At 40.0% G+C, this 14,630-nt stretch overlaps 1 protein-coding gene across 14 annotated transcripts in view; it reads right to left on the bottom strand.

Moving 5' to 3' along the window:
- Positions 1-14,630, bottom strand: part of FNDC3B (fibronectin type III domain containing 3B) — a 401,489-nt gene that overhangs the window by 155,189 nt on the left and 231,670 nt on the right. For 13 of the 14 annotated variants that reach the window (XM_023737934.1, XM_023737932.1, XM_004383475.2 and 10 more), the window contains 2 exons: positions 13,665-13,908; positions 10,125-10,412 (listed from right to left, as the gene is read on the bottom strand). In XM_023737934.1, coding sequence (XP_023593702.1) covers positions 10,125-10,412; positions 13,665-13,908 — 532 coding nt within the window. The remainder of the gene's footprint in view (positions 1-10,124; positions 10,413-13,664; positions 13,909-14,630) is intronic. The other variant, XM_023737942.1, reaches the window with a different exon arrangement.

Here is a 14,630-nt window from a genome sequence, read left to right as displayed (position 1 = left end):
AGCTCCAATTCTATCGGCTTTTAGAGTGGGTGTGCAGGTGGGACAGAGGGGAGGGAGAGAGAAGAGAGGAAGGGGGAGAGAGAGAGCATCAGAGAGACAGATGATGGTAGGAGTAGAGGGACTGTTGTTGTATGCCATCGAGCCAATTCTGAGTCACAGAGACCCTACAGGACAGAGTAGAACTGCCCCATAGGGTTTCCTAGGCTGTAATCTTTATGGGAGCAGATGGTCAGGTCTTTTCTCCAACAGAGTTGCTGGTAGGTTCAAACCATTGACCTTTTGGTTAGCAGCCAAGCGCTTAACCACTGCATCACCAGGGCTGTGTATTTAATTGGGGAGCCACGTTAAGATATTTGAAAAAACATCTGCTCATTGAGATTTTGAAAATCACTAACCCTAACTCACCCTTTCATTTTACAGAAAGGGAAACTGAGGCCTAACGAAATGACTTGTTCAATACCACACAGTCCAAAACATGAACAATTCAACTCTTATAATTCTCGGAAGACATATAGCCAGACTGCTTCTTGGAAGCAAGGACGGCGAGACTTTGTCTCATGTACTTTGGACACGTCATCAGCAAAAAAGAGGAAGACCCTCAATGAGACGGATTGACACAGTGGCTGCAACAATGGGCTCAAACATTACAACAATTGTGAGGATGGCGCAGGACCAGGCAGTGTTCTGTTCTGTTCTGCATGGGATTGCTATGATTCAGAACTGACTCGACGGCACCTAACAACTGCAATGGGATTGCTTAGGTCTTTTCATATTATTAGATGGTGGATCTTCATTAAAGTTTTTTTTATTTTGCATTCTAGAGTCACATAACCCCTTCTAGAACAATACTAGCAGATAACTTTACTCTCCCTTCTGAGGATATATGACAAAGAGGCTACAACTCTGACCGAAAAATGGAGGATTTCAGTTACAGACCTGGATCTTGACTCACTGTGTCCCACTGGTAACTTACTTGATATTAGATGCTTTGGTTGTTGCCAAGGATAAAACGGAAGCAATAAAACTTTCCTTTTACTCAATGAAGAGCAACAGAAACTTCTTTAATCCATGAGACGAAAAGCAACATGGCAATGTTAACTGGGTTTTGGCCACAGAGCAGATGCAAGGCCCAGCTCTTGAGCAGTATTCTGCACACTAGGAAAACGTTTCCATTCCTATCCTTGAACTAAAACTGTGGACTTGATGCCCAGGAACCAATCTAAAATCAAATGCTAGGAATGAAAGAAAAAAAAGAGGGGGGAATTCTTGAAATATTTTCCCTGTCATTACTATGTCTTAGGGAAACAAGGCAGGGTTCACAAAGGAGGTGATATCTGAGCTGACTCTGAACAAGTGAGAGTTTCCCAGGCAGAGGAACCAGAGGGGCAGGCCTAGAGGAGAGAATAAAATGGGGTCAAATGTAGGGGGGCTGGTGGGGGAATCTGAATACTATGGGAGGTGAGCATGGGCCAGTTTAAGCAATTTAGACATTTTTATGTAGAATAGGAAACACCATCAGCCTGGGCAAAGGGAATCTTAACTTGGGCGTATAAGGACTGTATGAGGAAAAGCCCAAGGACAGGGTCCAGGATAGAGGATGACCCCAGAAGACTATGCTCCAGAGTTCTCTCTCAGCGCTATAGGTGTCCCATAATGAGGTGATGAGGTGTATGAAATCTGGTTCCTATTCTACCAGAGAGGCCCTTGGTATTGCACATTTCCCAGAAGCAATCTCTGGGAGAGCCTGGATCTAACTTTCAGAGGCACTAATCCAGGAACGAAGGGTTTTGCTTGCAGAATGTATGGTGCGCTTAAAAAGAAGGAAACCACTTTTGGCTTACATGAGGAATTTGAGGGGCCATAAAAAAAGAGGAAAAGCCATCAGAAGGAAGGGTAGAGAGATACTTGTTTTGAGGAGCGAGTATCTTGGATAAGAGGTAATCCTCAGTAAACAGCAGCCCTGAGGATAAGGAAGACAGTAGGAATATCCAAGTAGTAAGGATTACCACTATATATTTAATTTGTTACGAATATATAACAAATTATATTAAATATTACATAATTATAAGGTAATGAATCACCTTACAGAGCGCTATTTGGCCTTGTCCTTGGTTCCTGAGAGGTAACTTTTAGAATTTCCTGAGTATTTGAGGTGCCGTGTGTCGTACAGGCTTAAAAACTATACCGGAGGATTTGTGCTAATGAGTTGGGGGCTGGCCAAGCCAGAGGAACCACTTCATGACCTGATACCAGTTTGCATCAGGGAGGGAGAGAAACATGATTCAATCATGCATATGCAATGAAGCCCCGATCATGACTATGCAATGAAGCCAATAAAGGCTCTGGACATGGAAGCTGGTGGCATCCTGAAGGCACAGTAAGAGAGGATCAAATTGGCGGTCAGCGGGTCAGAAGCAAGGCTGTCACATGGATTCCCAAGTGTGCAGCTGGTGTCTGCCTATTTGGCCGTCTGAAAAACTGTGTGCTTTCAACTTGTTAGAGCTCACCTAGCTCTGGGTGGTTAGGGTAACAGAGAGAAAATGCCATCTATGCGTCTGGTGTTCAGAGATGACTGAGAAGCAGGAAAGTAGGATTTAATTAATCTTCACATTTTAGGGATTGGAATTATGTCAATTTTTATCTATAAAATATTATTATATTAAACATTCATATATAATACAATATTAACATACCCATTTCAGAGACAAAGACAGAGATTCAGCAAACACAAAAAAGCAGAGTAAACAAGTGACAAAGCCCGATTCTAAGCCAAGTCAGTCTAATACCAAAGCTCCAAATGTTATTTGTCTGTATCACACCGTTAGCTACAAAGTATTACAAGGGAACAGTAATCCTACATTTCTCTGAGGGTATTGTGGGGCTTCGTCCCACCTAAACTGTATGAAGAAATGAAAAGAGGGATCAGTCACAAAGCAGTATCCTTGAACAATGTAGCAATTTGCCCCAGGAAAAGGAAATGGTAGGGGAGCGGCATGTGCTCAAACAGAATGCTTGTTCTAGAAAACAAAGCAATTAGGAATACAGGATTTATTCCACAAACATTTACTGAGCACCCACTACATGCCAGGTATAGTACTAGGAGGTGGGAGAGAACAGTGAATAAAATAAAGTTCCTGTCTCGTACTGTGTACAATTTAGTGAACCATGCCCTCTGTAAATATCCTTAATTTTAGAGCAGTCATTCTCTAGCTTGGCTGACCGTAATCTCCAGCAGGGCATTGGAAAAAAACATGATACCAAATCAGGCAAGAAAATTCTGACTTAGAGGTCTGTGAATCTGTATATTTTAAGGTTTCACCAGTGTTTCTGAAGTACAACCAACTGAGAAAACCAGGACTCAAGAGAGTAATTAATTTCTCTCAATCTCTTAATATATTTCTTTAGATTTATGTAAGCTGTTTGTTAATTTTACATGTGCTTAGTTTTATCACAGGACCAGGAACAAATTAAGTTTTCCTCCCTCCGACCCTCCCATGGCCTTTTCAAGTGATAAAAAGGTAAGTAATTCAAGCAGATTCCCTTAGAAGTTAGGGAATTCTGAAGTAAAAACGCTGGACTCCTCTAGAGATGTAGACTCTGAACCTAAGTAGAATGTAGAAAAATACCACAAGCCAAACCTCACGGTCCAGTGTATAACCTATTCTTGTGCAAACCACAAATGGATGCAAAACAGGTAACTATGCTAGCATTAACTCTAGTTTCATATTAATCAGATGGCACTGTAAACTAAGAATCATTTAAGAAGCTAATTTCCAGGGGACAGAAGTCAGCTACAGTAAATTTAAGCAAAAGACACACTGGGAGACTACTCACATTTACAAGAAGGCAGAAAGAAGTCTTTTGAGATCATTGGAACCAATAATCACATTCTGAGGCAGACAGGATTGAAACAGTAAGGGGAATATACAAACTCCACGAGCAAGAGATATATTGTTCACCTACTTTACTTGATCATGTTTCCCTCTTTGGTCTGACAACGAGGAAGCTCAAAGCCAAATATATGACCTATATACAGGAACTCTACAGGAATCTTTTATGTACAATTTTACAGCTTCATCTTATTTTTCCTCAATTTCTTCACATATTTATTTTTATCCAATATAAAACCCCCTCAAATCATTATTGGATTACTCCATTCAATTCTTTGTTTCAAGGTTAAACCTTATGAAAAGCTGCACTTGGTATGATTCTGGGAGCCCTGGTGGTGTCATGGGTAGGAGCTCAGCTGCTAAGCAAGTCAGCAGTTCGAATCCACCAGTCGCTCCTTGGAAATCCTATGGGGCAGTTCTACTCCGTCCTATAGGGTCCCTGGTCGCTGTAAGTCAGAATCAACTCGACGGCAACGGGTTTGTTTTTTTTCGGTTGGTGTGAGAAAATGAGAAAAGGAGCCACAGACCAAGTTTGAACTACAGCTGACATAAAAATGTTTTTCTTGCCCTTGTCATCAAGAAATGCATGTGCTTGAAAAGTTTACACGCAAAAAGTAACAATCTTTGTTGGTTACCAGGGGTGGGAGGGGTGGGGGAGAAATACTAAATATGCAATAGATAAGTGGTATCTTGGGTGAAGGGTGAGACAGCACACAATACTGGGGAAACCAGCACAACTCCATAGACACATCCAAACTCCCTGAGGGACTGAATTGCTGGGCAGAGGGCTGTGGGGACCATGGTCTCGGGGAACATCTAGCTCAACTGGCATAACACAGTTTATAAAGACAATGTTCTACATTCTACCTTGGTGAGTAGCGTCTGGGGTCTTAAAAGCCTGTGAGCAGCCATCTAAGTTACTCCACTGGTCTCACCACTCCGGGAGTAAGGAATAATGAAGAGAACAGGATACAAGGAAAAGATTAGTCCAAAGGACTAATGGACCATAGCTACCAAGGCCTCCACCAGACTGAGTCCAGTACAGCTAGATGGTGCCCGGCTACCACCTCGGACTGCTCTGACCGGGATCACGACAGAGGGTTCTGGACAGAGGTGGAGAAGGATGTAGAAGAAAATTCTAACTCACAAAAAAAGACTAGATTTACTGGTCTAAAAGAGACTGGAGAAACCCCGAGAGTATGGCCCCCGGACACTCTTTTAGCTCAGAGGTGAAATCACTTCCGAGGCTCACCGTTCAGCCGGGGATTGGACAGCCTCATAAAACGAAACGGGACTAATGAGACACAGCAATCCAGGGACAAGGACTGGGGCAGAAGGGAACAGGAAATCTGGTGATAGGGAACCCAAGGTTGAGTAAGGGCAGTGTTGACATGTAGTGGGGTTGTTAACCACTGTCATAGGGCGACATGTGTACTGTTTAATGAGAAACAATTTTGTTCTGTAAGCCTTCATCTAAAGTGAGAACAGCAGCACAACTGGAAGAGCGTAGTCAATGTCACTGAACTGTGCATGTAGAAATTTTTGAAATGGTGTATCTTTGGCTATGTTTATTTTCACCAGAAAAAAACGTCGAGACAGGAGAGGGTTGACATGTTGTGGGGTTGTTAATCAATGTCATAAAACAATATGTGCACTGTTTCGTGAGAAAATATTTGTTCTGTGAGCCTTCACCTTAAGTACAATTAAAAATAAAATAAAATAAAGTAAGAATAGCAGCACAACTGGAAGAGCATAGTCGATGTCACTGAACTGTGCATGTAGAAATTTTTGAAATGGTGTATCTTTGGCTATGTTTATTTTCACCAAAAAAAGAAAAAGGTCGAGAAGGGAGATGGCTGACATGTTGTGGGGTTGTTAACCAATGTCATAAAACAATATATGTACTACTGTTTAATGAGAAACTATTTGTTCTGTAAACCTTCACCTGAAGTACAATAAAAAAAAAAAAAGAAATGCATGTGCCCATAGAAAAAGTGATCTCTCTGCTACCCAACACATTCACACACTTTCTACACAATGGCAAAGAGCTTAAGGTGCTCACAATAATTATACTCTCTCTCATAAGGTAAAATTCCAAAATCCATGTAAACATATGTATCTACTCTAGCAAATACTTCAGTATAAATTTCAATAAAAATCCATTTCCTCTCGCTACTATGAGAATATTAAAATACAAGGTTGCTTACACATTCAGGCACGTGTGGTATGAACTGCATGTATGAGGAGGATGCTTACTTTCGCCATAATTAATCCATAACTGCACTAATTTTATGTCTAACTTTAACTCTCCAACTTGTTTTCCCTGCTTTATTACCATTTTGCCCCTTAAATTTTACTTATATGTATTGTATCTGCCTCTATTACATGTATCTACATCATCTGCCTTAAATCCTTTTCGGTGCAAGGCAGGGAAAATGATCAATCAATCTAGCAATCAAAACAGTTACACACCTCATGAACGCTCTGATCACTGCTATACAATCCTTGTCTTTTCTTTCTACTAAAATTCTCCTGAGGAAAATGTACTGCTATTTGTGTGTGCGCGCGCGTTCTCTTATATGCCCATTGTAAAATGGTAACGCTGCTAGTAAACTAATTTTAAAGAGAGAAACTGATGAAAAATAATTTTATATGGCAGGCATAGCACTTTCTCTTAACTGTTTTAAAGCTCTTGACCTTTGGACTTCTTCATATGATTGCATACGTAAAATAATAATAACAATAATAAAAATTCTAAGAGTAATAATGCATGGTAACTGCAAAAAATATGGAAAATACAAAAAAGCATAAAGATCAAATTAAAAGACCCCATAATTCACCTACCCAGAGAAATTACTTTTCACATTTCATTGTATCTTACTTTTCTTTCTCATGCTACAATTCACCCTGCCAACATCTGCTTTTACCCAATTTTCCTCTGCCCCAACAGAGGTCAGTCTTCCCTACACAATCAGACACGCACAACTTCAATGTCAGGGTCCTCTAGCAAATCCTGCTCACAGCACCAATTGTGCAAACCAGTTCATGGAGACTAAGATTACCCACCTCCGATGCCAAACCGCGTGGTGGATAACAAATCCCACTCCACATTCCAGCTGCATCCTATGGAAATCTCAGCTTCCCTCCCCTATTCAGGCTCATGCAGCCCTTCTCTTATCCCCACCCACCCAGAGCTGGCTGAGCAGGTTACCATTCGCAAACTCAGATGTCCACAGGACTCTGACACTGCAGACTGAAAACTAAAACACCAAACTCATTGCTATCAAGTCGATCACAACTCACAGCGACCCTACAGGACAGCGTAGAACTGCCCCATAAGGTTTCCAAGGCTGTAATCTTCATGGAAGCAGACTGCCGCATCTTTCTCCCGTAGAGTGGCTAGTGGGTTTGAACTGCAGACTTTTCAGTTAGCAGCCGAGGGCTTAACCACAGCACCACCAGGGCTTCTTCACTTCAGACTAGCCAGCCCCAAACCTAGGGTTTTCCTCTACCACCTCAGGGTACCAGCCACAAGCCTGGGAATCTACATGACTCCTTCTACTTCAAGCCAGCCGGCTCTCCCTGCTCTTTTGAGTCTAATAATTTGCTGGAAGGACTCACACAGCTCACAGGAGACACCATACCTGCAATAACATCTTCAATATAACAAAAAAGGGTACAAGTGAAGAGACGCATAGAGCGAGGTCTGTAAGGAGTAACAGTGCGAAGTTCCCATGTCCCAAAGAGGGACGCAGTACCCTCTCCCATGCATGGTCACCAACCAGAAAGCTCCTGGAACCTCCATCTTCCAAAGTCTTTATCAGACTCATCACATGGCCATGACATATTATAACATGCCTAGGAGGCTTAGTCAGCATCGAGCCCCTAGATGGTCCCTCTTGGGCTGTTCAGTACCCTACTCATTAGCCTCAGGTGCTGGTCTCGTTCTCAGGGACCAAGATAGAAAGCCAAATGGCTTTCTGAAAAGTGATTCCACTCCTTGCAACAACCTCAGACTTTTTCATTCACAAACACATTCTCACATACACAGACCCTGCTTCTACCTAGATGAGGTTCAATAAGGAAGCAGTAAATTTAATGAGTGTCATAATCAGCTCTTATCCTGCCTTTCAGAGTTGTTCATGTCTTTGATTTCCAGTTCATTTGTATCTGTAAACTCACTAAACTCATCAAAATGTTACCTTCTTTACCTTCAGTAAAGTCAGTCTTCTATATGCCTACATAAAGTGCCTCTGGTTTTAACTCCTGTAGCATCAAAATAGGTCATCTCTAAGTGTTACCCTAAAACCTCATTTAAAATATATATACTTCCCTCTCAAAATCAATGGATCTACAGTTACAAGCTGCTATTCATAAGGCTTTCACTGGCTAATTCTTTTCAGAAGTAGACCGCCAGGTCCTTCTTCCTCGTCTGTCTTAGTCTGGAAGCTCAGCTGAAAGCTGTCCACCATGGGTGACCCTGCTGGTATTTGAATACCAGTGGCATAGCTTCCAGCATCACAGCAACACGCAAGCCCCCACAGTACGACAAACTGACAGACACATGGGGGACAACATGTTATGGATAACACTGCAGAGAACAGGAATTCCAGAACACTTAACTGTGCTCATGAGGAACCTGTACATAGATCAAGAGGCAGTCGTTCGAACAGAACAAGGGGATACTGCATGGTTTAAAATCAGGAAAGGTCTGCATCAGGGTTGTATCCTTTCACCATACTTATTCAATCTGTATGCTCAGCAAATAATTCGAGAAGCTGGACTATATGAAGAAGAACAGGGCATCAGGATTGGAGAAAGACTCATTAACAATCTGCGTTATGCAGATGACACAACTCTGCTTGCTGAAAGTGAAGAGGACTGGAAACATTTACGGATGAAGATCAAAGACCACAACCTTCAGTATGGATTACACCTCAACATAAAGAAAACAAAAATCCTCACAACTGGACCAATAAGCAACATCATGATAAATGGAGAAAAGACTGAAGTTGTCAAGGATTTCATTTTACTTGGATCCACAATCAACAACCATGGAAGCAGCAGTCAAGAAATCAAACAATGTGCTGCACTGGGCAAATCTGCTGCAAAAGACCTCCTTAAAGTGTTGAAAAGCAAAGAGGTCACCTTGAAGACTAAGGTGCACCTGACCCAAGCCATGGTGTTTTCAACCACCTCCTATGCATGTCAAAGCTGGACGATGAATAAGAAAGAAGAACTGATGCCTCTGAATTGTGGTGTTGGAGAAGAATACTGAATATACCATGGACTGCCAAAAGCATGAACAAATCTGTCTTGGAAGAAAATACAACCAGAATGCTCCTTAGAAGCAAGGATGGAGAGACTACATCTCACATACTTCAGACATGTTGTCAGGAGGGAGCAGTCCCTAGAGAAGGACAACCTGCTCTGTAAAGTAGAGGGTCAGTGAAAAAGAGGAAGACCCTCGACGAGATGGGCTGACACAGTGGCTGCAACAATGGGCTTAAGCATAACAACGATTGTGAGGATGGTGCAGGACCGGGCAGTGTTTCATTCTGTTGTACATAGGGCCATTATGAGTCGGAACCGACTCAACTGCACCTAATAACAACAACAGTCACAAGATTAATCTACAAAAGAAAACATGTCCTACTGAGCTGATGGCCCTCTACATGCGATGACTAAGTCTTTCGTTTTATTCCTGTCTAGGAATACTTCATTCAGGATGCCAAAGGTGGCATTAAACAATTACTGATGCCTGAAACTAAACAGAAATGTATTTTTGTGACATAATGATAGATTTCACTACAGTATGGAAGTAATTACATCGGGATCTATGAGATATAATTATTTTGAGACTTAAACTGGTCCCATACTTCTTAGAAAGATTGTTTTACTTTGGATCTCTTCCACAGCTGTCTATTTAAAGTGAAACAACAGAAGTTGGTTAATGTGAAAACACTTTACATGCTTGTTACTGAGATTAAAGTAAGTGGAAGGGTACAAGACACATGTAATAAAAATATGTATGCATTTCTGCCATGAAGTATTAATAAAAAAGTAGACAAGGCAATATTCTTTCCCTACTAAGAAAGAGATCAGAGAAGGTCTACTCAATCATTCCTAGCAGAAAAACCAACCACCATGAAGTAACATTCTTATGTAAAAGTTGTTTCCTTTATGTCCCCGTCTTGATAATTCACTCTTGATGGCAAACGTCTTGTGCATTACCTTGCAAGTCTGAATCGTTCGACTTTGGACTGCTTCTTGCTCGCCGCTCTGTTTTCTTAATTCCTGGCCCACCACCGCTGCCGCCTCCCCCGCCTCCACTGCTTCCACCACTGTGGCCTTTCCCGTAGCCATTGTACACTGTCGTGCAGTTGGGTTTGTAGATAGAAGGAGGGCTATTGAGGCGGTTCTGGCGGTCAATCTGGCGGTCTTTCAGTTTTTTGTGCGGAGGTTTGCTGTACTGGTCTTCTCGAGTAATGTAGCTTGACATTCCATAGAGTGGTATAATTTCTAAAACGGATGATTATCACAAATGCAAGCTCAGTCTACAGTTCTAATAAAAAATTATTAAATGGTCAAACAACCTGCACTCTGGAGGAAGAAGTTTAAAGTAGTATTAAATACAGGATAAAACATATACTTTAAAAAGTGCTATATACACATGTAAGTACATGTTCAAAATATTCATTTGCAATCAATCAAGAAATATTCATTAAAAACCATACTGAGTGTTCTGAAATGTTCCAGAAATTATAGGGAACACTGAAGAAGGCAAGGTTACTGCCCTTAAAGAGTTCTTACTCCAGCTGAATTTATAACCAAATTTGATTGTGTCTTTCAAAATGTTTTTAGTAGTTGCAATACACAAAAGTTAGAACAAATAAAATAGCCCTTTTAAACGTGCACAACACTTAAATCCAAGATACCTAAAAGAATACTTATCCTTGTAGACAGAATAGTATTTCTATTGGAAAGTGTATAGCAATCAGAATATAAGGAGTTATTTGTGGTATCCCGAAGAGCCAACATTTGAACACTTACTAAAATAATGAGAAGTTCCCATTAAAAATAATCAGTGCTCACAGAATTTGGGGAAATGTTCAAGGAGGGATCTTAGGGGTAAAGATATACCATTTCCACAACCTGGTGCCAAACGCAGTTAAGCTGTGGTCTCGGACTTCTCTTTTTGGAGTCGTCATGAGGCAAGACAAATTGACTAGTAGAGTGTCAGCTGGCTTACAATGCATATTTTTAGAGTGGCTTAAAAGAAAATGAGGGCCTGAAAAAATAATCTCATGATCCTGGGGTGGGGAGGGACTATCATTTTATTTTTAAATTTTAATCAGTTTAAAATTATCCCTAAGCATCAACAAAAATGGTTAATTAATAATATAGAAGTTGAGTCTTTAAATCTTTATAAAGAAAAAGGGGTCCTCATACACAGGGACCATTAAATTAACATCCAAACCTTAACACCTCTGAGAGTGAAAAGAAGTATGATGAATCATTTTTCTGGGACAAGAGACCTAAATCACAACAGTCCCTGACACACCAGGAATGTATGATCACCCTACATATTTTAACATTGATGCTTCAATTGCTCAGTGGTAAAGCTACACTTTTATTTTCTTTCCATTCACATTTCTTAAGGAAGACCTTTAAAAGAAATCAATTTGCTTCAGAGAACATGTAAAACAAATAAGGTTCTATTCTGAGAGAATATGTCCAAGTAAACGATGTCAAAATACACAAGAAGGATGGTAAATGTTTTAAATATTACAATGTATTATATTTGAGATTTAAAATACATGTGATTGATATTAATATAATTATTAATCTTTCAAAACATGTTGAGGACTTTTTTAACTCCTATGGTTTAAGACAATGTTTAAATTGCTTCAGGTATGCACATTCAGAACTAAGGTGAGAAAACACATAAATGGCTTTATTTATGAAGTAAAATGGGATTTGGTTTTACTGTCTTTAATTTGAAACCAGTGAAGGCACTTTAATTTGTACACTATTGTTCTGTGTGATTTTAATGAAATTAGACTAATATAAAATGAATTTTTTTTTTTTTTTTTTTTTTTTTTTTGCTTAATACTACTGGTAATTTAAATCACATTGTTGGTGAACCCAGCAGCTGCTCCTCAGAAGATGTGGCAGTCTGCTTCCATAAAGTTACAGCCTTGGAAATCCTATGGGGCAGATCTACTCTGCCCTATAGTGTTGCTTATGAGTCAGAATCAACTCAAAGGCAATGGTTTGGTTTTTATTTTTTATTTTTTGGTTGGCTTACTAAAATTGCAAGGGGTACTATTCAGAAAACAGTGACCATCTGAAATACTATTAACAGACTTTTAAAATAAGGCAGGTCAGATATTCCTCAATAAAGATAAATCAGTAGCCAAAGTTTTTCCCAACGGCATCATAGCTCAGATCCTGAAAACTGGCAAATGCTCAAATATTTAATGTATGTTGTGTCAAAGCACTGAATACTTTTTAAAAATTACCATTAACTGAATTTTTTCAGTTTTTATCCAAATGTTCTCATGGCATGCACACTCCACCTAATATTTATGGGTGTTACATTTTAGGCAAAGATCATTAATAAGTTATTGATGTCTCCATGAAATCAAAGTGTTGACGATTTCATACTTTTGCTATTATCTCCCTATACAACAATATGACAGCACCTGATTATTTGAAATTATGCTACATTTCTTTCTGATTACTGAAAAATAAGTAATCAAATTCTGTTTCTAAGCTACAACAAGATATTTCACTTGAAATATCCATCTCAAAATTTTTCTTTTGTGAATGAGAAAACATGTGAACATACAGGGGAAATACATGTTTGTGTATGTGTAAATGATAAGAGAAAGTGAGGTAAGAACTTGTTCAAAAATTCTATGCTATCACAGACATTTCTAATATAATTTAACTGACCAAACATAATAATGTTTAAAGTAGAAAAAACGCTTCAATTTACAGACTCTGAGGGAAATCGCTTTTCAAAGTCCAAGAGGTTGAAGTCTAATTTTTAACTTCATTTATCTGGGTTCTTAGTATCCATTCTGATAGAGGCAGGCTTTAGACTAAACCAATACCAAGGCCAAACTAAAAGGCATAACGTAGGTAGCTCTGAGGCTCTTTTCCTTTCAAGGTAAGTATTTGCTTAACAACCAGTGAAGTTGTAGCTGCGCTAAGGGCTACAGTTAAACTGAAAATAGGGCTCAGGAGGACTACATCAACAGCGAGGGAATTCTGAGTTCTGCCAAGATTGTTTAACACAGAACACTCACATGTCCCAAAGGTTATTGAGATCTCACACCATTCTAACATTGAAAACAGGGCACATAACACTTTTCAACATCCCTTCTTCTGCTAGGCCATAAGGATGCCAAAAAATAACACGTCGCAGTTCTGCCTCAGGCGACTCTCACGTAAAAATGTTTACAGGACATGGGAACACACAATAGATCACTGTCTATTTTCTAAAATAAAAAGTGGCTATCCCGATCGCTCCCTGATATTTGTGGTACTTGAGTCGGGGTAGAGAATTGAGAAAATTAGATCTGGAACCCACAAAGTAATCATACAAGATCTAACAGGACGAAGGAAACTAGGGATTTTCCACGAGTTAATACACCACACAGATCCCTTTCTACCATGCTTAGTAGAGATGAAACAAAGGGCTCTCTTACACTACCGAAATGCTGCAACCAGTTTCAAAAGCTCCTGATGAAATATTCTACTCACCTTGTTCGCCATATATTGTTGGGGGAAGATGATGCTGCGGAAAAAACTGAGGCGGTATATCTCCAGGTCCAGTAACAGGTGGGTAGTAAGCCGTGTGTGAGTTATGAATAAAATGTGGGTGGTGAGGCATGTAGGGGGGTAGGTGATGGGTCGGAGACATAGCTGAGGGGTAGCTCGGAGGGTAACACTCAGGAGACTGGGGTGTGACCACCACCCGACGGACTCCAGTACTGTCTTCAATCACCTAAAGAAAACAGCAAGAGGAAAGAGTGTAGCACATATTATTAGCAAACATCCTATGAACGTATATCATGTTAATAAATTCCTCAAATTTTAATTTTCTCTCCCCCACAGAGAAAGGAATTTTTAGTGCATGTTGAATTCTAGTTCTCTAATTCAATCAGCAAGGAACCCTGGTGGTGCAGTGGTTAAAGCACATTGCTGCTAACCAAACTGTCCGACAGTTCACACCGACCAGTGGCTCCGCAGGAGAAAAGATGTAGCAGTCTGCTTCTGTAAAGAGTTCAGCCTTGGAAACCTATTGGGGTAGTTCTACTCTGTCCTATAGGGTCTCTGTGAGTCAGAATCAACTCAATGCCAAAGGGGTTTTTTGTTAATTCAACCAACTAAATGCGTTCTATAAGTAATAAGGTTTAACAATTAAAATTTATGAAAATTAACTTTTCATCAACCAACTGCTTCTCTACAATCACTCTGTACAACCTTTGCAAAGATCAATAGATTGATGCTAAAAATCTCATTTTTCTCATAAAATTTTCAGTGGCTTCATTCAAGACAAGTAAATTCAATGTGTGCTTAAATTACTTTTAAGAATAACTTTAAAAATTAATTATAAAACCTACTATATAGCTACAGTAGTCAAAACAGCCTGGTACTGGTACAACGACAGATACATTGACCAATGGAACAGAATTGAGAACCCAGATGTAAATCCATCCACCTACG

The sequence above is a fragment of the Trichechus manatus genome, unplaced genomic scaffold (assembly GCF_000243295.1).
Source record: "Trichechus manatus latirostris isolate Lorelei unplaced genomic scaffold, TriManLat1.0 scaffold00110, whole genome shotgun sequence".
NCBI classification, from domain to species: Eukaryota; Metazoa; Chordata; class Mammalia; order Sirenia; family Trichechidae; genus Trichechus; species Trichechus manatus.
Note: the sequence above shows the minus strand (reverse complement) of the source record. Positions and strands in the feature narration are given on the sequence as shown.